Source organism: Pogona vitticeps, chromosome 5, assembly GCF_051106095.1.
Source record: "Pogona vitticeps strain Pit_001003342236 chromosome 5, PviZW2.1, whole genome shotgun sequence".
NCBI lineage: Eukaryota > Metazoa > Chordata > Lepidosauria > Squamata > Agamidae > Pogona > Pogona vitticeps.
The window spans coordinates 69,216,934-69,241,952 of NC_135787.1; the positions used below are offsets into that span (position 1 = coordinate 69,216,934).

Below are 25,019 nucleotides of genomic sequence, written 5' to 3' on the forward strand. Positions count from 1 at the left end.
GGTTTGACAGCTGTCAAACCTACAGTTCAATGCATTCCAATGGGGGGGAAAATTCACCAAAAATTAACAAAGAGTCAGAACAAAGCCAAATTAAGTTTGCAAAGGTTTTACAAGGTGCACTAACGATCCCAAGCATTTAAAACAGTTTTTGAACATTTTAAGACACACTTAAAATAGCGAAAATGGACATCGCTAAGCGAAACAGGGGGACCTAAACTGTCATTGCTAAGCAAGGCAAGATTCCGAACATCGCTATGCGAAATTTCCCCATATGAAACATTGCTAAACGGAGCGCATAATCGCTCCAAAAACCTCATTGCTAAGCGAATACATCGTTAAACGAGGCAATCGCTAAGAGAGACACCACTGTAATTGAAGTTTGCATATGCAGTAGAACCTTTGAGGCCAACCTCTATCCCTTCATACTCACCCCAACTGCTCCTGAAGCTTGTGACCCCATCAGTAGCATCTCAGGTAATCTCAAAGGCTACTGTGAGAAATAACTTGGAAAGTCCAGTGCTTTAGATGCAGGGCATCTTTGAATCCTGCTCTGTAAGGATTAGTTTACCCATTATAGTACTTCCAAAATATTGCGAGTATTAAAATTCTTCTCATAATAAAAACAAGAGAATTTACCGCCATTTTAATCTGTTCATTCTTGTTAATGAAAACTTTAATGCAATACTTTGCCAACCTCTGCAGGAACTGTCATCTTGAAGATGCTGGTCTGATATCAAACTGATTTTTAAAAAGTCTCCCTAGAGACTATATGCTGCTACAAACCTGAATTTAAAATGACAGCAGCTTTTCAGTTACTTTGTTCATTCAGTTACAACACTAACTAAAATAATTTATTTTTGACACTAGATATCATTGCTACAAGTCTCACCCTATTAATGGATACCTTAAGCATTGGGATGGGGCAAGCTCCATTGGAGAATCCCAAGGTCTCCCCACAGATTTACCAAAGGGCTTACTGCCCACACCCTAGAAAGCAGGGCTAGGTGTTAAGAAGAATAATCTAGATTTTATAGATAACAAAGTACAGTAGGACCCCCATATCTGCAGGATCAGTATCTGCTGATTCACTTATCTACGAACTGGGTATGTTTAGCTTTGAGAAAGAAGGCAGGGGTGATAGGATAACACTTTTAAATTACTTGAAAGGCTATCTTACAGAGGAGGGGCAGGATCTGTTCTTGATCATCCCAGAGTGCAGGACACACAACAATGGGCTCAAATTACAGGAAGCCAGATTTCAACTGAATGTCAGAAAAAAAGTCCAAACTGTTAAGAGCAGTAAGACAGTGGAGCCAATTACGAGACATGGCAAGGGCTCCAACACTGGAGGTATTTAAGAGAAACTTAGACAACCACCTGGCAGATATGCTTTGATTTGTATTCCTGTATTGATCAGGGGGTTGATGGCCTTATAGGCCCCTTCAGACTTCATTATTCTACGATTCTATGACCTGAAAATATTAAAAGACCACCACTCAAATATATATTAACAATGTTCACAGAAGTAGCCATGAGAGGGAGGCAGAGACAATGCTATGTATAGCATTCACTATTATAATAGTGTTCGCTATGATCCACATTTTTCAGTATCTGTGGGGAGGCTTGGAACCAATCCTAGTCTAATTTCAAACATTCAACAAGTTCTAATAGGAACTGCCATAATTCTGTGGCAGCTGAATACGCTATTCAACATGACAATTATGTGTTCACAAACTGCACTGAAATGCTTTACTGACTGCCCCTAAATTGTGCATATACATTTTCTGTATGTGATATGAAATGAGTAGTCACAGAAGAATCATTTAGAATTTGCTAGCTGTGGATAGTGATGATCTGATACATTCCAAGTTTTCCACTGCCCTGCTTCCAACAATTTGTATGCATTTTCATATATGACTGCCATATTTTCTATTTTTAAAAAATATCATCTACTTCACATCTTCAAATGCCTTTACAATTCTCCCTATTTTCAAAAGCTTACTTGATGAAATACAGTATACTGCTAGAATCCACATAGTGCTTCTGTAAGTTTCCTTTAGCAACCCTCATAACACCTTCAAAGGATGTAAAAAGCACTTGGGTGTTTCAGAGTACAGTGCAAAACACTGACTGTTAATTCAGGGAGCTAGTTAGAATATGACTGTAGCTTAGACCAGACCATTGTGGTTGGTCTGTGGACCAGTTTTCTGCCTCCACTATACTTCTGGGGAACACAAAACACCTAAAATGCCCTGAAGTACAAACAATGAACTGCAAGTGGCTACAAGTCCACCTCTAGTTTTTTTTTAAATGATTGTTTGGGGCTGGTAAATGCTGTGGGGTGGTGAAGGAAGTTTTTAGACATGAATAATGACTCCCAGGAACTGCAATTCACCCCTTTTCCTAGAAAAAAGAAACTAGGAAGCAAGTCCCCCCCCCAAAAAAAAACAGCCTTGGGGAAGAACTACAGCCTCAAGGATACACTTTCCTACGCAATGTAAGTCATTCAAACATTTCCTTTCCACATTTCCAGAACACATTATTTACAAGGAAATAATTGTATATTCTACAATATAATGCATTACATTCAAACCCAAACTAGAAAATATCAGGGAGAAACACGCCTCACAAACTGTTTGCAAAGAATGAACTCATGTCAGATAAACGTATGTAGAAACATATCATAGGCTTCATGCACTTCAGCCGTAATCCACTTGTTAGTCCCAAGAAGAGCAGACACACTGGATCAATTGCTGAATGTTAACACTAGCATTTCCACATGAATAAATTCAATTTTCCTTTCTTATTCAGAAACTGAAAGTGTAACTGATTCAATGGATTTATACTACTCATACCACTTGGGACCACCAATTAAATTCCAGTTCTACTGATGTTTAACAGTCATTTCAATTTCCCCCTGATGCCTATTTACTTATAAAAATAAGTACTTATGCTAATTTTTATTGTTGTTTAGTCATTAAGTCATGTCTGACTCTTTGTGACCCCATGGACCAGAGCATACTAGACCCTCCTGTCTTCCACTGACTCCCGGAGTTGGGTGAAATTCATGTTGGTAGCTTTGATGATACTGTCCGTCCATCTTGTCCTCTATCGTCCCCTTCTTCTCTTGCCATCACACTTTCCCAACATCAGGGTCTTTTCCAGAGAGTCTTCTCTTCTCATGAGATGACCAAAGTATTGGAGACTCAGCTTCAGGATCTGCCCTTCCAGTGAGCACTCTGGGTTGATTTCTTTTAGAATGAATAGGTTTGTTCTCCTTGCAGTCTAGGGGACTCTCAAGAGTCTCCTCCAGCACCACAATTCAAAAGCATCAATTCTTCAGTGGTCACCCTTCTTTATGGTCCAACTCTCACTTCCATACATCGCTACTGGAAAAACCATAGCTTTGACTATGCAGACCTTTGTTGGCAGGTGATGTCTCTGCTTTTTAAGATGCTGTCTAGGTTATGCTATTTTTTTACACTGGAAGAATGGTATAGGTATTGATTATATGGTATAGGCATACAAAGTATGGTATCAACAAGAAAGGGCATTTATCTGTCTGCTTTTCTGGGATATAGAACCAGAAGCATACTGTCAATAGGCACTATATTTAGGAAGGATGCTCTGTTTCGATAAACAAGAAGGCTAACTTAATGAATTGACATTCTGCACTGGATATCAGAATGAGCATTTCAGTGCATACAAAACTAATAAAGACAACTGCATGAATGCATTCAGCACCAAAGGACAGAGTCATGAAGCTTTTCATCTCATCTATGAAAATTCTAACTGAACTTTTGGGAGAGTACAGATGAAATTCAGTGGTTAGTTCTCCTAGAATTGAACCATCGAATCAGTAGGACTTGTATTAGTGCTGATTTTAACAAACATCATTTAACAGATATAATTCAGTTGAGACTTAGGCTTAAATTCAGCCCTCTAAGTATTCAAGAACAACATACCATAAAGAAAAGTTTGCTTTATATAGTGCTGGCCTTTAGCAGCAGTTTCAGTAACCTCAGTTTAGCAATATGCTAAAGCACCTCTGGAGAAATGTTCCTGCCTTATTATCTTGCTGAAATGTAATCACACAAAGCAAATACCGTTATTTAAACATGATATATATAAAATAACTTAATACTGTTAAACATAATGTCTGTAAAAAGTATTTCACGTAAGTATTTTGCAATTAAAGAAAATCCCTCCAAACATGCTACTGTTTAAACTTAAATAGATATGGTTCTTCTCTTTTCCATGTTTCCAAATCAGGAAACATTACTTTGCTTTTAATATATATTACCGCAAGGGTTGACAGAGGTCTGACACCCCATGTTACGGTTCTTCACTTGAACACGGAATAAAGTCCCATCAGCACACATGCACAGCTTGTATCGCTCCCAGTCACCGTTGCTGAATTGGTCTTTGGGAGAAAAACTTGGCAGTCGAGATGTGCTGACCATCACACTTCCATTCAGGACAATACTCTTATCCTACCAAAGAAACAATTACAGGTGTTAACACGGATATTTCCATATGAGTAAATACAGTACTTATTTCTTTTCTTATTGCAGGCCTTGGAGAAATGATCCATATAAAGCTTTATTCATTTGTCAGAACACTCCACTTAGCTATACACTATTGGCCTGGCAGTAGTAGTTATGATGTCTCAGACAATGGACTTTCCTAACCCTGTTCCACAATTAATTAATGATGTGTTGCTGTTGTTTTGACTTACACAGCACCCCTGGAACACTCTTTGGGCAGTTTACAACATAATTATGCAAACAACAACTTGCCGCCTAGTGAGCTGAGTAATCTGTTCACTACTGAACTGACCTATAAGCCATTCAAGGCTGAGTCAACCTTGAGTTGACTACCTCAACTCATCAGGATCGAACTCAGGTTGTAAGCAGAGGCTTGAATGCAATACAGCAGTTTAACCACTGTATCATGGGATTCCCCCCCTTCTCGTGGTTTCTTAGGTATAGAATACAGTGGTGCCTCGACTTACATCAGTCCCGACATACAACCATTTGGAGTTACAACCAGCAGCTCCGGGCGCAAAATTTTGCTTTGACTTGAGACCGGAGCTTCGAGTTGCAAACAAAAGAGGCAGGGAAAAGAGGCGGGGAATTCAAATTACAGGACTAACCGTTGGTCAGCGAAGAGCCTCTTTGTAGCTCTTTCGCCCCAACGGTTAGAGAGTGTGTGTCGGAGGAGGCTTTGGATTGCCTGGTGCTGCTTTCTGGTCCTAAGTACATTTACTTTGTTTTGCAGGGTGGGTTTGGGTTGTGGGGGTATGTTTCTGTGTTGTGATGTTTTTTGGTGTATGTTTTTTTCCAGCCCCATTGCATTCCAATGGGGCTTGCTGTGTGTTGCTTTTTGTTTTTTCCTGGCGGGAATGGATTAATGGGGTTTCAGTGCATTTCAATGGGAAATGGTGCTTCGACTTACCAACCATTGCGAGTTATGACCATTCTTCTGGAACGGATTACATTCGTAAATTGAGGCACCACTGTACTCAGAAGTGGTTTATCAGTCCCTTTTTCAGGGCCAGGGCTCTGTTAGACTGAGCAGCTTGCCTCAGGCCACACAGGGTGTTTTCTTACAAGCCACAATAGGGAATCAGACTCCCAACCATCATTTAACTAGAGATACTGAGGTCTTAGTGAACTTGGACCTTTTGCCTGTTATACCATTCAACTATAGTTCCTCTATTTCTTAAGATTTAACAATGATTAAAATATATATTTGCAAATTTCAATATGAACTGACTTGATTCACACCTCAACTAACAGGCAGATTAGAATGTATTCATTTGTTGGGTTTTGCATTTCCTGGACTTTCTAACATGCTTCTCAAACTTTATTACAATATGCAATTTGAGGGACAATATATTTCAAATATATATTTTAAGTGTTAATGTTTGTAAGGCATAACTTTGGTCTTCTACTTATGGAAACAGTGTAAATTGGCCTGTTAGTGAAGAGATGTGGAAATTTCAAGAAGCAAAAATTGGCTAATACCTCCACAGCTGAAATTTAGTTAATCCAGTTTTGAAGGATTTGCCATCTGACCTATATCTTATTGTTACAGTATTGTGTTCATCACTATTTGTCTCTCTTTAAATCTCATCCTGCAACCCTGAGGAAATGCAGATAGGCTTTTTATCGCTCCTCCTGTATTGTTGGACATTACAGAGGGGTAACTGCACATTCAATATTGTATTTTCCAGCTTAACAAGCAGCAAAACTATATCATATTATAATAGAAGTTTTGGGGTTGGGGATGACAAAGAATTCCTCTTTTTTTAAATTATCTGACACAGAACTGTAAAATGTTTTGTAGCCATACTGGCCATGACAATAGTTTGTAAAGTTTTTGTTTTATAATACGAGTGTTTTGATCTAATTGTCTTGTTTATCTGTGACATATTTGTTAAAGTATTATGTGCATTTTTTCTGGGAGGTTTGTATATGTAGTACAGATTGCCAGCCTAATCTGAATCATACAAAGATGAGCTGTACTTTTTAAATCCATAGATAGAATATTAGCCAATTAAATTATGATTCATTTATTTACATTTTTAAATCTGAAACCTGGAATTACTCACTGCTTTGAATTCCATGTTGCCTCCCATATGAAACTCAATTGTTTTGCCCATGATGAAAACTCCTTCATTTCCACGGACAATCGCGCGTCCATCAACCTTTATGTTTAGATCACTAGTAGCATTGCTGGTAATCTGAGAAGAGAGAATATATTTATACAAAACAATAAAAAAACAAAACACAATCTCAACACTAAACTTGTATTGATTAAACCACGCTCCTCAACTGTCTGAATAAAATGTACAGCAAATGTGAAAACTGTTTCACCGAAGTTGTAGTTCTGAATGTACTTATTTGCTGGTCACTCACATTGAACTTTGTAGGATTTAGTGTCCAGATTTTGTGCCTGGCTGGTAAATTCTAGGAGCTGTATTCCAAAAAGAAATACATATCTCTAATTTAGAATAACTGCTGTGGGACTTTTAAAACTGTGTTGTTATTTGGTCAAAAAGGGAAACTATCTCAGTGGAATTTGTTATAGTATTTAGTTGTAACTTCTGTTTGCTATCTCATTAAGACAGTAATCATATGCACATCTTCCTAAGAACACTGAAATCAGTGGGGCTTACTTTTGAATGAAGAAAACATGCATATGAGCAGGTTGTATGTATTAATTAACTTTTGTAACACTTGCAACAGGAAAATCAGCACTAATGCTATCTTGCAAAAATCCATTATGCACATATGATCACATCAATTCTCATCCTGCTCTTCAATACCTCCGTGACAAACAAATATGCTTCTGTAGTAACCTCTTCAAGCTTTTTCACACTCAGCAGAAAGTGGTCACCCTCTGCTGCTATATAGCCCAGCTTGTCTCATAACACAGCATAGTCTGTGTACATGTTTATCCATGGCACTGTTCAGGGTAAAGGTCTGGGGAAGATCTATTTTCTTTTTAAAGAACTTCTTTAACCAGGGCTCATCAGTGCAACAAGCAGGCCAATGATTTCTGTAAGGATTTCTTTTTTAAAATAAAGGAAAGAAGATCAATCAGCTCCTTTCCCACTGTCTGGTCACGCTCTCTCTCCCTACCAACTACCTCTCTTCAGTGCCTACATTTAGATTTTTTTTAGGAAGGCATTTTTTTATACAAAAGATTGAGCAAAGGGCAGAGCAGAAATTCCAGCAACATCAGCCATTTTCTCCTGTTGAGAGTACTCTGGAAATGAAGATTGTGAGGACAATTGGAGTTTTGCTTCATTGTACACCCAACTTCCTCTGCAACAAGTTGTTCTTAATATAAGAAACTAGATGCACCTGTCTTCAAAAGCACCTGGATCTGTGACCCATATACAAAACTTAATGGTACCAATAAGAGATCTCCACTATGTTCAGCAAGCTAAGAAATGTTGGCAACATTACAGTATGCAAGTACAGTGGTGCCTCGCTTAACGAGCGCACCATAGAACGACGATTCCGCATAGCGAGGGTTTTTCGATCACAACTGCGATCGCAATACGATGGCCCCAATGGGCGAAACTCGCATAGCGAAGGTCGGTAAGCGTTTCGCTTACCAACCTTCGCTTTGCGCCCCGCGGATCAGCTGTTTGGCGGCTCCAAAATGGCCGCCGGAAGCCCCGAAATGGGCGCGCGCAGTGTTTTCGCGCCCTCAGTAAGCGAGGGGAGGGTGCGAAAATGGCTGTCGGCCATAGGAAAACATCGCTGAACGGTAAGTTTTCGGCCCATTTTGAATGAATTAAACGATGTTTAATGCGTTCCAATGGGTTTTCTTGATCCGTTCAGCGATGTTTTCACATAGCGAGGGTTAATCCGGAACGGATTAACCTCGCTATGCGAGGCACCACTGTATATCTTAGACTGCTATTGAGTGTGCACAAACATAAGGAATTAGTTAGCCAGATGATTTAAATGAATCCTTGCCGCAATGCAAATAGGATTACAGTACAAATTTTATCTCTACACTATACATTATATAACATATATATGTCATTAAGTGGTCAAAGATGATTCATACCCTCTCAGTAGATGCTTTTTGGACGTTCAAAATTTTTACTCCACTTGGCAAATGAAATTCATGTGTGTTATAGTCTGTGCTGAATAAAGTGTTCTGAGTCCTTGGGTCGATAAACTCCATCCCAATATCGCTGGTAATTGATGTCTTATTCTTTTCAACACTGAGTTTTGTGTCCCCTTGCTGAAACACAATCTTCAGAAAGAAATCAGATATGGTGTGTTACACTAAATATAGGCAATTTACTACTATACCACCACTCTATCACTTTTAAGGTGTTTAGTTGGTACTGTTGTTTGATGTCAGCAAGAGAATTTATATTTTATCTTCATAGAATCATAGAAAAGTGAGGTTGGAAGGGGCCTACAAGACCATCAAGTCCAGCTCCCTGCTCAATGCAGGAATACAATCAAAGCATATCTGCCAGGTAATTATCTACGTTTTTCTTGAATGCCTCCAGTGTTGGAACACTCACCAACTCCCAAGGTAACTGGTCCCACTGTTGTACTGCTCTAACAGAAAGTTTTCCCTTGATATTCAACCAAAATCTGGCTTCCTTTAACTTGAGCCCATTGTTGCGTATCCTGCGCTCTGGGATGATTGAGAACAGATCTTGCCCCCTCCTCTGTATGACAGCCTTTCAAATATTTGAAAAGTGCTATCATATCACGCCTCAGTCTTCTTTTCTCAAGGCTAAAAATGCCCAATTCTTTCAGACTTTCCTCATAAGGCTTGGTTTCCAGCCCCTTGATCATCCTTGTCACCCTCCTCTGAACTTCTTCCAATTTGTTAGCATCCTTCTTGAAGTGTAGTGTCGAGAACTGAACACAATACTCAAGGTGAGGCCTAACCAGTGCTGAATAGAGGGGGACTAGCACCTCGTGGGATTTGGAAACTATATTTCATTTACCTAATTTAAAATGTACAGTACATCAAAGATCCTTTTATCAGTAAATGCAAGGTACTTCGTAACAAAGAGGAGGGGGGAGAATCAACTAAATAAATACTGAATCAACAGTTTTTAAAATATATGTATAAAAGGAGAGAAAATAGTACATCCCAGCAGCTTGAACATACAGCAGAAACAGAAAGGTTTCATGTGAACTAAAACAAAAACAAACCACCTGGTTTTTTTTCATCTAGTGCCTGGAAATATGTCAAAGCTGGGTGGGAGAAAAACATTCCACAGCATTTTTGGCATCACAGAGAAGAGCATGTTCTTCACAGACTCTCATCCAATGGGTACATGGAGCAAGATATCAGGTGCTGAGCAGAGTGCACAAGGGAATGCATACTTACTGGTTGATTTTCCCCAACAATCACTAAATCTTCATTACGTCGGCCTCCCACTGTGCTTTTATACAATGGATGGATAATTCCCATGTCAGAGTCCTGTTTAAACCGCAATAAGCCGCTTTCATGAAATTCCATGCTATCACAGCCATTGGGCCCAATGCGAATCACAGCCCAGATGATAAGTGTGATCTAAAGAAAGGATACCAAAGATAAATAACATTTGAAAAGGGAAAGAAAAGAAACATTTTCTTAGTTTAGGTGGGTACAAGTTGTAGCCCACCTCCCATGAAGGCCAGACCACTAGAGGCCCAATAAGCTTTTCAATAAGATTTTCTGGCCTGCCTGGGATTACAGATAACAAACAGGCAAGTTTCTAAACACATGGCTGGCTACAGTACATAACTGGCAGACTGGGCTTCACTTGGTGGATCATAAATTGTATAGTCTTGTTAAAGAAAAGTACTCTAGTGGATATGAAACAAAATTCAGAAAGAAACATTACAACTGCAGATGTAATTGATCTCAGAAAATTTACTTTTGAGTAAAATGCCTATGATGGCATGTGATTCTGAACCATCACTGTTTAAAATACTGAAAGTAGCTCCACAGCATATGCACAGGACAAACAAAAGCACCGCCATGTTTTAAGAAAGCTACTCAGTCAAGGATGACTCTGAGTCTGAAAGATATAGGCTTTCCTCTTCAGTGGGGTACTAGTACACAGAGTAAAAAGAGCAGACAAGCCCTCCCCATCCATCCCACACACCCCAGTTCTTCCAGCTCCAGGAAAGTATCTCCAGGGGACTTAATGCAACTACTTTAATGTTCGTTTAAATGTATGGCTGTGTTCTATTTTGGGCAGGGCAGATGATCTCCAGCTGTAATTTTCAGGCGCTTAGACAGAGGGAGGACAAAAATACCTTGTCCCCTTTGTGTCCATATAGTCTTAATTCCAAGAAAATGTGCATACGACTGATTGCAGGTTTAGTTAGTTCTGAGAGGCCTCAGCTACAAAAGCAGGTTTTTTTTCCTTTGGCTTGATGTCCTGTACTGCCTGTCTTGATTGCTGGTGGGGGCTAATTACACAAAATTCTTGATCCATTTTGCCTAATAATTTGGGGTGGGGGTCACCACCTAGCCTAGTTTTGGTGGGGCCTTAAGTTGGCTTGGGTATGTCGTGAGAATGGCTGACGGTCGGATTCCAAAAGATCCTCTGTATGGGGAATTAGTGCAGAGAAAGTGCCCCAGAGAGAGACCACAGCTGCGATACAAGGATATCTGCAAGTGGGATCTGAAGGCCTTAGGAATGGACCTCAACAGATGGGAAACCTTAACATCTCAGTGTTCAGCCTGGAGGCAGGTGGTGCATCATGGCCTCTCCAATTTTGAAGAGACACTTGTCCAGCAGGCCGAGGCAAAGAGGCAGTCCTGAAACCAGCAAAATCAGGGAGCTGGACAGGGGATAGATTGTATTTGTCTTCAGTGTGGGATTGTCACTCTCGAATTGGCCTTCTCAGCCACACTAGATGCTGCTCCAAGTCCTCCATACAGAGCACGTTATCATAGTCCAGTGGTGGCGAACCTTTTTGGGCTTGCGTGCCCAAATTGGGGGGGGGGAACAGCGGGCAGCATGCCACTGCTGCGGTGGAACCAGAAGTGGCAGCGGAAGGGGGAATCCAGCATGGAGGTGCATCGAGACTCCACTCCGGATCCACTGCCAGAACCAGCTGCTCCAGGTCTTCCTACCGAAGTGCCAGCACCGCGGCTGCAGCCGCTTTCTCAGGTCTGGCTGGGCGCGGGGGGAGTAGTGATCTGGCGACTTACGACTCACGTGCTGGCAGAAAGGGCTCCGTGTGCCAACTGTGGCATGCGTGTCATAGGTTCGCCATCACTGCTAGTCTCTTGAGAATGAAGGATGCCTAATCTAATCTAAGTCCCACCACCACCATTGTTCCAGGATCCATGATAGTTATATTGCATAGTTTAGTGCTATACAATGTAGTGTATGCTTCTATATATCTACTGCTTTGGAAATGAGCAAAAAGTTGTGGTAGAACTTACATCTTGCTTGTGGGCTTCCCACAGACAACTGCTTGAACAGAATAATGGACAAGACAGGCCTCTGGTCTGATGTAGCAGGACCTTTCATATAGTCTCTAATTTCCTCTGTTCTCACTCTCTTGGTCTTTCTCTGTTCTTTCTTTTCTCTATATCCTATTCTCTTCTCCCTCCCACTTTGTCACCTCTGCTATTCCCCCCAACTCATTTTACATCACTGTATGTGAAAGAAAGAAGACATGCACCAAGGCAGAGGGAAATTGGGGCACTCCTTACCCAGACCACTTTTTGAAAAATCACAAAAGTGGCCAAAGCACCAAAAAGGCTCTGGGTGCTTAGCATAGCACACTGAGTAAGATCTTGATCCATGTATTCAATCAATGAGTTAGGCAAGTTTATAATTTTTATCTAGTAAGTACTCATTAAATGCCAACATAACCAAAATCCTTGACTTGTTGGTATACTTACAATCAAATTGATGACTGCCAAGATAAAAAGAAGGATAATCACACAAATAGCCAAGTTGCCCTTCCTGCCTCGCAAACCAGTCTTGTGTAGACGATCTTCATCAATTGGAATATATCCAGCCTTGAAGTTACTGTTGTGCTCTTTGTTAATATTCCTCCGCTCCACAGCCTTCTCACGCATTGACTTCTTCACGGGACCATTAGAGCTTTGCTAAAATTCATTCAAACAATACATTAAGTCCAACATACCTCATTTATAATGGAATTCGTATGAAATTTAACTTCTACCAAAATATGATAATCACAGTATGTAGCATTAAAAACCCAACCAGTAGAGAGAATGCGTACTTCTGAAGTATCAGAGTCTGGAATCCTGTTGCACAGCTCCGTGTGTACAATGGAGATGGCATCAGAGCAGTAGAACCACTAACTACAGGCAATTCTGGACTATGTGTGACTTGTATACAATGCAGTGAAGTGTATATCTCAAAATCCCCAAAGGAAGCCTTTAATCAGTGGTAATTTGTCTCTGCTGCTGACATCACTATGCACACTTGGGGCTGTAACAAGATTTCAGCCACTGTTTTAGACATCATCAAGAACAGGAAAAAATGTGTATGAGTGAGTAAGGAAACAAACAAACATTTGAGATAGCTCTAGGATCATGAAGCCCAGACATCTGACACCTGGGATGGATACTATGGGGACTGTGACGATATGCAACAAGCAGCCTAACTAATTTTAGTCGATTAAAACCTTCTGAAGCCCATAGTACTTTTCAATGACAGGCAGCAGGGCTTTTCAAGACTGGAGATCTCCTCAAGCCTTGAGGCTTGGTCCAAATGTCTGCAGCTGGTTCCAGGCGGGACAGAGAAGGCACTTAAATGCTGGAACAACATGGGTCCCAGTTCTCTGTAACTAAATTGCCTAGTGAATGTTGCCTGTTCCCAACTCCAATTACACACAGAGTAATATATATTACACATGGAACAAATGAATGAGAATTTGTACTTAAATTTCTGCTGCTTCATATATGGGAGAAAGAGATGTCAAATGAACACCCAAGGATTTTATGGATTTAGAGGTAGAGGCAAACAACCTGAAGAATAAAGAGTAGAAGGTGCAGTTGTCATATTGACCATCTGGCCTGATTTTCCCTGCATTCTACCATGCTATGTGCTGCTTGTTTACACCACTACTTAGTCTAAGTTTCCAGCTTAAAAAAATATCTATTCCAGTAGAAGCTGAGCTATGAAGCAAAACATACTGTTATTATTCTGCTTATGTCCTGCAAGAAAGGCTAACACTTTTCAGTCTGTTTAGTAAACCATTTGGAACCTGGATACCTGTCAGAGCATCTCTTCCAAACTACTGCTACTTATGTCACCTGTGTCTTGTTGGTATAGGTGCCTACATCAAAGGAGGCTTGCAAGATGTCCATTAGGAACTGGGCCTTCTCAGTAGTGGCCCCATCTTTGTGGAACTCACTACCATCTGAGATTCACCAGGCCCTCTTCCTCCAGGACTTTTGTAAGTTAGCGAAGACAGGGGCTTTAGGTTGAGGGAAACTGACACCCCATGCTTCAGATCAAATGATCACACTGGCAAAAGTGGACATAAGTGATGTCAAACTGATCAGAACAAGTTTAAACCATTCCTGCCAGCTGAAAAAAAAGATTCCCCACTCAAACAACAACAACAACAACAATTCCACAATAGGTTTCCCCACGTTCAGCTTTACTTTGTGTAGTCACCAGATTTTCAACGGAATTCATCGATGCCCAATCCAATGTAAACTGTGGGATAAATGGTCAATGTAGCTGCTCTCTCAGGCAGAGCTGGAATAGGTTCAATGAGTACCGGGGTGGAGATATCAGCATGATGAAAAGAGCAGAGAGACATGCAGAATAGAACATTATGGTGAAGTTGGGACTCATGAGGTTTTAAATCAGAAAGCTGAGCTATCTGTGCTTGAACACAGTACTAAAAATGTTTATATGTACCTTGTTTGTGTCCTCCATACTTTCAAGATCATGAAACCTCCTAAAAACAGACGACTGAATTAAAGTAAATTAAAATCTATCTGTCACCTGCAGATGTGAAGCTCCTTAGAATATGATAACTCCTGATAAGCAGGGGATTCCTCAAAAGCAGAGAGCCTTGAAGTTTGGTCCAAATGAGTGTACATAGTTGTGGGTAGGGATTGAGAAGCAACCTATTTCATCCTTCACTTCTGATCTTCCTCACTGCTGAACCAAAAGGCTCCACTTCTATGCAAACCACTTGCCTGATGAACCCTGCCTGTTAATAATCTTAAGTACATTTATATTTCAAAATATTTAAGAACTTTACTTACATAAATACAATACTAAAAGAACCGAGTCAGGTCAACATGATTGTTCCCATCTTCCTAACAGAATGTCAGCATAGCCACTGATGAGCAGACTTTGTTTGATTGTACTTCATTGGGGCTGGGGTAGCAAAGTTTGGTGTGGAAAAAAATACTGAGGGGAGGGTGAAGACATTAGATAATAACAACAGCAACAGCAGCAGCAGCAACAACAACAACAACAACAACAATAATAATACAGGGACAAGTTAACAACATCCCAATACCAAAGAAGGGCAGTGCCAAAGAATGCTCCAACTACCGGACAATTGCACTCATCTCACACGCCAGCAAGGTTATGCTCAAAATCATACAAGGTAGGCTTCAGCAGTATATGGACCGAGAACTCCCAGAAGTACAAGCAGGATTCCGAAGGGGCAGAGGAACTTGAGACCAAATTGCCAACATGCGCTGGATTATGGAGAAAGCCAGACAGTTCCAGAAAAACATCTACTTCTGCTTCATTGACTATGCAAAAGCCTTTGACTGTGTGGACCACAGCAAACTATGGCAAGTCCTAAAAGAAATGGGCGTGCCTGACCACCTTATCCATCTCCTGAGAAACCTATATGTGGGACAGGAAGCAACAGTTAGAACTGGATATGGAACAACGGATTGGTTCAAAATTGGGAAAGGAGTACGACAAGGCTGTATATTGTCACCCTGCTTATTTAACTTATATGCAGAATACATCATGTGGAAGGCTGGACTGGAGGAATCCCAAACTGGAATTAAGATTGCAGGAAGAAATATCAACAACCTCCGATATGCAGATGATACCACTCTGATGGCGGAAAGTGAGGAGGAACTAAAGAACCTTGTAATGAGGGTGAAAGACGAGAGTGCAAAAAACGGTCTGAAACTCAACATCAAAAAAACTAAGATCATGGCCACTGGTCCCATCACCTCCTGGGAAATAAAAGGGGAAGATATGGAGGCAGTGACAGATTTTACTTTCCTGGGCTCCATGATCACTGCAGATGGAGACAGTAGCCCCGAAATTAAAAGACGCCTGCTTCTTGGGAGGAAAGCAATGACAAACCTTGACAGCATCTTAAAAAGCAGAGACATCACCTTGCCAACAAAAGTCCGAATAGTCAAAGCTATGGTTTTTCCTGTAGTGTTGTATGGAAGTGAGAGCTGGACCATAAAGAAAGCTGACCGCCAAAGAATTGATGCCTTTGAATTGTGGTGCTGGAGGAGACTCTTGAGAATGCCCTGGACTGCAAAGAGAACAAACCTATCAATTCTAAAGGAAATCAACCCCGAGTGCTCATTGGAAGGACAGATCCTGAAGCTGAGGCTCCAGTATTTTGGCCATCTCATGAGAAGAGAAGACTCCTTGGAAAAGACTTTGATGTTGGGAAAGTGTGAAGGCAAGAGGAGAAGGGGACGACCGAGGATGAGATGGTTGGACAGTGTCATCGAAGCAACCAACATGAATTTGACACAACTCCGGGAGGCGGTGGAAGATAGGCGGGCCTGGCGTGCTCTGGTCCATGGGGTCACGAAGAGTCGGACACGACTAAACGACTGAACACACAAGTTAACAACAACAACAACAACACTAATAATAATAATAATAATAATAATAATAATAATAATAATAATAATAATAATAATAATAATAATAATAATAATAATAATAAATAATACAGGGACAAGTTAATTCCAGCTTATGATGACCCACTCTATGGTCTTCTAGGTATAGAGTACTCGAAAATAGTTCACCATTCCCTTCTGCTGCTGGTGCCGAGACTGTGCACCTTGCCGAACCAGCACTACACAAACTGACTCTTCTAGTGAGGCAGCGTAGGGAATTGAACTTCCAACCTCTTTTCTCTTGGTACCCAACCAACTGAGCTATACAGCCAGCAACACTGACTAGCAGATGATAAAAGAAATTGTTGCAAATGATGTTAAATTTGAGGAACAGACTGAGGAATGCTCCTGTGATTTCTACAAGGATGTTATTTCTATGTACAAAAAGGATATGTGTGTCTTTGTTTGGCTGTATGCACATATTAACAGTGGGGCCCAACAATCCTGTAATTTTTCTTCTGCAACTATTTCTATCATAACCATGCTGTATGTAGAAGCTGCTAAGAGATAAATCTAATGGTTAGTCTCAGTGTAAACTTACTGAATGAGATTTTGCTAAATTAGCATATATGCAAGTATCATGGATACTGCGAGACTAATAATTACATTAGTCCACAGAGCTAGCTATAAGCCAACAGCTGGCATAAACATTTGATTGGGACTTGGGAGGGGGCTTTCTCTGTTGCTGCTCCCTAACTCTGGTAGTCCTTCTCATGGGAGGTCAGGCTGCCCCATCTTTGCTGTCCGTCCGCAGAGAGATTAAGATCTTTCTCTTCAGGCAGGCTTTCCCTGTTTCTTTGAATGCATTTTGGTGTTGATTTTGTTGAACATTTTTAGTGAGATATTTATTTGATTCTTTTTGAATATTTATATACTTATTATTTTTTCACTTCTAAATATTGTCTTTTAAAGATGTAAGCTGCTTTGGGTCCTTTTTAAAGAGAAAGGCAGAGTAAAAATGTTTTGAATAAAATAAATAATACTATCCTCAGTGCACCTAATCACAAATCAATGTCAAGCATTCAAACAAGTATAAGATGGACGTGGTGGTGCTGTGGGTTAAACCGCAGAAGCCTCTGTGCTGCAAGGTCAGAAGCAGTCGTAAGATCGAATCCACGTGATGGAGTGAGCTGCCGTCACTTGTCCCAGCTCCTGCTAACCTAGCAGTTTGAAAGCATGTAAAAATGCGAGTAGATAAATAGGTACCACTCGGTGGGAAGGCAACGGCGTTCTGTGTCTAGTCGCGCTGGCCACGTGACCATGGAAACTGTCTTCGGACAAATGCTAGCTCTATGATGGCTTGGAAACAGCGATCAGCACCACGCCCTAGAGTCGGACACGACTGGACTAAACGTCAAGAGGCACCTTTACCTTTTAAGATAAAATTCTATGAATAGTCTGAGAATAGAAAGAGACCAGGAGCCTCACTGTATAGCATCCTATTTGTTAAAAATCTAACAAATGACATTTTATAAACAGCCTAATCAACCACAGAAGTGAATTATCTATGAATTAAGAATGCATGTATGAACTCTTTAAAGCTATTAAAGCTATTTTTAAAAAAGAGTTGGATTATCTAAAGGCAAATAAAGTTTTATCTTCTCTGCATGTTTAAAAAATACAGTTCTATGGGTGTCCTAAAAATGCTTTCAAAGAGGAGGAATCGCAATTCCAAAGAACGATTGTCAGGTTAACCCCTTCGTTCCTTCTGTCTTGGTTAAAATTTTCACATTTAGATAGTACTATTTGAGGAGATTACCCCCTCGGCGCCTGGTCTCGTCGCCACTCAGACTGGCGTACTGTACTGTATATAAAACCGGTGAGGCGGACGAAACGAGGTTCGGTTTCTCCCGCGCGCATGCGCTGCCGGATAGATCATGAGGTATTTCGGAGTGTCTCCATGCACAGTATGCTATTTTGGTTCTGATGGGGACGATCGCAATCTCCGCGCACGTTTCCCTTGCAAAGAAATCCTACTCGACTCCAGCGGGGCGTGGCTCTCAGTAGACAAGCAGAGCGCGTACCAGCCTGCCAGTCAGCTTACACGGGTTAACTGGGTTAAACACGCACGCACACCATACACAAACAATACGGAAAGCGGCACTTATAAGGACAAATGCGGTTGTACGATAAATATCACAGAGAATGAGTGTTTACAGGGAGGGAAATGGCGCTGCAACGAGGAGCCTCCCTCGAAGCTGCTCGCCCGCCTGCCCGCCCGCTTGAGAAAGGGCGGGCACCGACCGCTGCAGAGCCTGCTCTCCGGTTCGCTGCCAGGCTCTCCCTGGGACCTCAACAACGCCCTGCCCCACCTTCCCTCAACATGCTCGGCTGTGAGAGAAACCCAGGCGCCCGCAGCTGCTCCGCCACCGTCTTTGCGCCAGACTGGCAACCTAACGGGTCTGCCGTCTTCTTCGGAGAGGCGGCTTCCCTTCTCCTCGCCCGGCTTTGCAGCAGAATATACGTATCCGGACCCCGAGCAAAGCACAAGCCTCTGCCCCTCCCGGGCCCGCCTGAGCCACCCTTTCTTTCCCGCGCCATCCTGCCAGGAACCAGGCAGGGCGACCGACCTGTTCGGAGGCGGTCGGCGTCGCGGCAGCCACCGCCATCTTTTCGGGTCCTTCCTTTCCTTACCCAGAAGGGAGAGCGAGAGCCCTCGTGCCGAGCCTCTCACTGAGGCACTGGCATGGGATCCTCCTCCGGCCCGCACCCGTCATGCCCAATTATTAGGAGACGACGCCGGGGGAGGAGAGGGGAGGAGAATCCCCGACTCGGTCAGGAAAAAGGCCTCCTCTTTGGCCGGAATCAAAGCAGCGCAGTCAGTCATGAAGAAGGGAGGGAGGCCACAGAGCGATCGTCAGCCGGTAAAGAGTAAAGCAAAGCGGGACTGGGGAGAGATATTGTGTCTACACGGACTCAATGTCTGATTTCCCCAGAGCATGACAGCTTGCAGGGTGGTGTTTCTCTCACATTCCCCACCAGTATCTCTTGTGTTAAACGAGAAGCGAGAAACCTGTGGCCTTCCCTGTGGTGACAAACTACTAACCCCATCATCCTCTGATATTGGCCAAACTGACCAGACTTCGTGGAACGGAGTATCAAGCAACAGGGCAAGACTATTACTGCCGCATGATGAATTCTTACCCAGCATACTCTTCCAAAAGGTGGTTAATTTACTAACAGTGTTTGTAGGATTGTCACTCTCGAATTGGCCTTCTCAGCCACACTAGACGCTGTTCCAAGTCCTCCATACAGAGCACGATACCATAGTCTCTCGGGACTGAAGGATGCCTAATCTTGTTTGTAGGAGGAAAATGCCCCTTAGGTTACAACTCAGGTGTAAGAATAAAATAATCACTGCATGGGCTGGTGCTGTGCAAGGTGCGCCATATGTAATACACAGTCAAGGCCGTTCTCAAAAGGGGGCAGGTCAGACTGAAAAGGATGGAGAGTGTACAGTATTTTTTAATATATTTTGTTGCAGTGAACTTTACATATAAATCAAACAAAGGCTTTAAAGTGGCTGTTCCCTCTCATAAGTAGGCACTCTGTGTGTAGCAGTCAAGAGAGACAACTCTTTTCTTGTGTGGTGTATGGAATGCCTTCCTGAGGAATGCCAGTTGGCTCAGTCATCCGTTTTATTTATGGGGTAGACCAATATGATTCAGTTCTTTTAATTGAATCTGTAGTTTGTAGCATCTTAATTAATTTTTTGGTGTGGTCTTTTTTATAGCGCCTGTTGCACCTTCCAAATTATTGTGCAATTTTCTTTTAATGATCTGTTATTCTAATTTCTAAGCCTTGTGGATAAAAAAGTAGAGTTCATATGATTTGATAAATAAATAACAGCAGAGAAAATAGAGTTTTGTTGCACTTCAGAGACGAGTAAGTTTATGGTGCCATAAGCTTTTCTTAAAGTCAGTTCCTATTTTATTAGTAAAACATTAAAGTTTGAAAAGTATTGTTATTTGATCACTTATCTTCATCTGTTGCAATTATTTCTGTTGTGCTTCTCAAAATACTTTCCAGATGTTTAAAGTAAGGAATTGGGAGTGTAATTGTTTTTTGCTGTCACTGAATATTTAGGTCTCAACCTCTTGGCTGGAGAGTGCTGTTATTTTTAGCAAGTTGTCCAAAATATTTTAGTTTAGGATGACTAAAATACTGCATTGTCAGGGTAGTCACTTCCTGACCCTTCAGATATTGAGTGACACACTTTACAGCAGTATTGAAAGAGAAAGGCATTTTTCCAGCAAGTCAAAAGAGTCTTGTGGCATCTCTAAGACTTTGAGACTAATATATTTATTTGTCCCCACCTAGAGGTGTGCAGAAATGTGTTTTTGGACTACAGCTCCAAGTTTTCTCCATGCAGCTATGCTACCTGGAGAATTCTGGGCAATATGATCCAAAAAATAACATCGCCCCGGTCTCACCAACAAATCTGCAGACCTCTTTCCATCAGAACTCATCACCAACCAAGTTGGCTAGGGCTGAAGGGACTTTTACAACATCTAAGGAGAGCAACGTTCCTGTCTTCGGGGGAGTCGCTGGTAACATCTGCCGTCCCCAGGCACTGGGTGAGAGACAGTGCCTGGGAGTATTTCTGGCCTGCACTCCCCTGCCCTTCAGGACCGGGACCCTGCTGCTGCTGCTGTTGCTTTGGGCAAACCCACCCCTTCCTCAACACCAGCCACCTGGCTGGGAGGGGAGGGAAGCTTTAAAAGCAAGTAGCCGGTGCCAGGGCCCTCTGAGAGCAACGTTCCTGTCTTCGGGGGAGTCGCTGGTAACATCTGCCGTCCCCAGGCACTGGGTGAGAGACATTGCCTGGGAGTATTTCTGGCCTGCACTCCCCTGCCCTTCAGGACCGGGACCCTGCTGCTGCTGCTGCTGCTGCTTTGGGCAAACCCACCCCTTCCTCAACACCAGCCACCTGGCTGGGAGGGGAGGGAAGCTTTAAAAGCAAGAAGCCGGTGCCAGGGCCCTCTGAGAGCAATGTTCCTGTCTTCGGGGGAGTCGCTGGTAACATCTGCCGTCCCCAGGCACTGGGTGAGAGACAGTGCCTGGGAGTATTTCTGGCCTGCACTCCCCTGCCCTTCAGGACCGGGACCCTGCTGCTGCTGCTGCTGCTGCTTTGGGCAAACCCACCCCTTCCTCAACACCAGCCACCTGGCTGGGAGGGGAGGGAAGCTTTAAAAGCAAGAAGCCGGTGCCAGGGCCCTCTGAGAGCAAAGTTCCTGTCTTCGGGGGAGTCGCTGGTAACATCTGCCGTCCCCAGGCACTGAGTGAGAGACAGTGCCTGGGAGTATTTCCGGCCTGCACTCCCCTGCCCTTCAGGACCGGGACCCTGCTGCTGCTGCTGCTGCTTTGGGCAAACCCACCCCTTCCTCAACACCAGCCACCTGGCTGGGAGGGGAGGGAAGCTTTAAAAGCAAGAAGCCGGTGCCAGGGCCCTCTGAGAGCAATGTTCCTGTCTTCGGGGGAGTCGCTGGTAACATCTGCCGTCCCCAGGCACTGGGTGAGAGACAGTGCCTGGGAGTATTTCTGGCCTGCACTCCCCTGCCCTTCAGGACCGGGACCCTGCTGCTGCTGCTGCTGCTGCTGCTGCTTTGGGCAAACCCACCCCTTCCTCAACACCAGCCACCTGGCTGGGAGGGGAGAAGGGGCATTAGAAGGGTGTGTGAGTTTGTTTGTTTTAACTGTTAGTATTACTAATTGCCATCAGGTTGCATAGAGACCCACAGTGGACCTGGTGGAACAGGAAGGGGGGAGGGCGTTGGAGGGGGCAGCCATTGAGGTGGTGCTGGGTAGGGGAAGGAATGGTGGTGGGGGTAGAACATGCCCGCGTAGGAGAAGAGAGGTTAGATATCTTACATCTATCCCCTCTTCTAGTCCTACCTCCAACCAAATGGTATCAGGCGACCATATCAGCAAACCCTCGAGCCACACAGTGCTGCTGATGAACGCCAGGTCAGTACAAAACAAAACTGCCCTCATCCATGATGTGATTCTGGATGAGGGGGCTGACCTGGCGTGCATTACTGAGACCTGGGTGGGAGAGGAAGGTGGTGTCCCCCTCTCCCAGCTGTGTCCTCCTGGGTACTCAGTCCAGCACCAGTGTCGCTCAGAGGGTCGGGGAGGGGGAGTTGCTATAGTCTATAGGAGTTCTATCTCCTTGACCAGGCTTCCTATCCCTTTGAGAGGAGGTCTTGAGGGCCTGTATTGTGTGTTGGGCTCACGAGACAGATTAGGGATTCTGTTGGTGTACTGCCCACCCTGCTGCGTACCAACAGTCTCCCTACCTGAGCTGACGGAGGCAGTCTCGGACCTGGTGTTGAGGACTCCCAGGCTGCTGGTGCTGGGGGACCTCAACATCCATGCTGAGGCTGCCTTGACTGGGGCAGCTCAGGACTTCATGGCCGCCATGACAACCATGGGGCTGTCTCAATGTGTCATCGGCCCGACACATGAGAAGGGCCACACCTTGGACCTGGTTTTCACAACGGGACTGGAAGGTGGTGGTTTGGATGTGGAGGGGCTGGTTGTGACCCCATTGTCATGGTCAGACCACTTCCTGGTCAAATTTAGTCTATTAGCTTCTTCTTCCCTCTGCAAGGGTGGGGGATCGATTAAGATGATCCGCCCCCGGAGACTAATGGATCCGGATGGTTTCCTGAATGCTCTGGGGGAGTATCCGTCTGATATGGTTGGTGCTCCTGTCGAAGCTCAGGTCACCCTATGGAATAGGGAGATGACCCGGGCGGTTGACACGATTGCGCCTAAGCGCCCTCTCCCTCCTCGCCGAGCCCAGACAGCTCCCTGGTATACTTCTGAACTGCGGGCGATGAAGCAAGAGGGGAGACGGCTAGAGTGCAGGTGGAGGAAGTCCCGCTGGGAATCCGATCGAACACGACTTAGAGCCCATTATCGGGCCTATTTCGTGGCAATACGGCTGGCGAAACGGCAATATTTCTCCAGCCGTATTGCTTCCTCAGAATGTCGTCCAGCAGAGCTGTTTCGGGTGGTCCGGGATCTTCTTCAACCGGGAAACCCGGTGGAGGTCCCGGACTGCTCATCAGCTCGCTGTGATGAGTTTGCTATTCATTTTGAGGAAAAAATCGCTCAGATTCGCAGTGGGCTGGACTCCACTGTTACTGCAAAATCGGAAGATGTGTCCAGTGGGCCGTGCTTAGGTCAAACTTTAATGGATGAGTTTCAATTGTTGAGACCCGAGGATGTGGACAGGGTGCTTGGATCTGTCCGTTCTACCACCACGCCACTCGACCCTTGCCCATCTTGGCTAATTGGAAGATCTGCCAGGGGGGTTCGCACTTGGGTCCAGGAGGCCGTGAACGCCTCTCTGAGAGAGGGAGTGGTCCCTACCGCCTTGAAAGAGGCGGTAATTCGACCACTCCTTAAAAAGCCTAACCTGGATCCAAGGCTGGTGATTAACTACCGACCAGTGGCGAACCGCCCTTATTTGGGCAAGGTGTTGGAGCGGGTTGTGGCCGGGCAACTCCAGGCGCTGCTGGATGAAACGGATTTTCTGGATCCATTTCAATCGGGTTTCAGGCCGGGTTTTAGTACAGAGACAGCCTTGGTCGCCCTGTATGATGACCTTTGCCGGGAGAGAGACAGGGGGAGTGTGACCCTGTTGATACTCCTGGACCTCTCAGTGGCTTTCGACACCATCGACCATGGTGTCCTTCTGGATAGGCTGGCTGGGTTAGGAGTTGGGGGCACTGTTTTACGGTGGTTCCGCTCCTTCCTAGCTGACTGTATCCAGAGGGTGGTGCTGGGGGACAGTTGCTCTGCCCCATGGCAGTTATGTCATGGGGTTCCTCAGGGCTCGATACTGTCCCCCATGCTGTTTAACATCTACATGAAACCGCTGGGAGAGGTCATCAGGAGGTTTGGGCTGAGGAGTCAGCAATATGCTGACGACACTCAGCTCTACCTCTCGTTTTCCACCAATCCAGGTGAGGCGGTTTCTGTGCTGAACTCGTGTCTGGACCTGATAATGGACTGGATGAGGGTTAATAAATTGAAACTCAATCCAGACAAGACGGAAGTGCTGTTAGTGGGTGCTTCGCCGGACAGGTTGGAGGGCCACTTCCCTGTCCTGAATGGGGTTACACTCCCCCTAAGGGACAGGGTCCGCAGCTTGGGGGTGCTCCTGGACCCCAGTCTAACACTGGAAGCCCAGGTGGACTCGGTGGCCAGGGGCGCCTTCCTCCAGCTGCGGAAACTATACCAGCTACGGCCCTACCTGGACGAGCGGAGTCTCATGACAGTTACACATGCACTGGTAACATCTCGTAATGATTATTGCAATGCGCTCTACGTGGGGCTGCCTTTGAAGACGGTCCGGCGACTGCAACTGGTCCAGAATCGAGCTGCGCGGCTGGTGAGTGGTGGGGCCGCCAGAGAGCACATCAAGCCGATTCTGTATAATTTACACTGGTTACCAGTTGCTGTCCGGGCCCAATTCAAAGTGCTTGTTTTGACATATAAAGCCCTAAACGGCTTGGGCCCTGGATACTTGAAGGACCTCCTCCTTCCATATGAGCCTACCAGGCTGTTAAGATCTAGCCAGGGGGCCCTTTTGAAAGAGCCATCCC

At 44.1% G+C, this 25,019-nt stretch overlaps 2 protein-coding genes across 5 annotated transcripts in view; one reads left to right on the forward strand and one right to left on the reverse strand.

Moving 5' to 3' along the window:
* Window positions 1-1,944: 1,944 nt before the first annotated feature.
* On the reverse strand, window positions 1,945-19,238 carry SGCB (sarcoglycan beta). 2 transcript variants are annotated; one of them, XM_073001269.2, is made up of 6 exons: window positions 19,036-19,238; window positions 12,412-12,621; window positions 9,889-10,074; window positions 8,593-8,784; window positions 6,617-6,748; window positions 1,945-4,493 (listed from the first exon to the last, which is right to left on the reverse strand). In XM_073001269.2, the coding sequence occupies exons 2-6, from the start codon at window positions 12,589-12,591 to the stop codon at window positions 4,290-4,292; spliced, it is 894 nt and encodes a 297-aa protein (XP_072857370.1). In that variant the 5' UTR covers window positions 12,592-12,621; window positions 19,036-19,238; the 3' UTR covers window positions 1,945-4,289. The 2 variants fall into 2 exon arrangements, with proteins under 2 accessions (XP_072857370.1, XP_020648156.1); XM_020792497.3 differs by having other exon boundaries at window positions 18,972-19,228.
* An 82-nt stretch (window positions 19,239-19,320) lies between these two features.
* The window catches only part of SPATA18 (spermatogenesis associated 18), a 37,108-nt gene continuing 31,409 nt past the window's right edge, over window positions 19,321-25,019 (forward strand). For all 3 annotated transcript variants that reach the window (XM_078394669.1, XM_020792489.3, XM_078394670.1), the window contains exon 1: window positions 19,321-19,565. In XM_078394669.1, coding sequence (XP_078250795.1) covers window positions 19,341-19,565 — 225 coding nt within the window. In that variant the 5' untranslated portion in view covers window positions 19,321-19,340. The remainder of the gene's footprint in view (window positions 19,566-25,019) is intronic.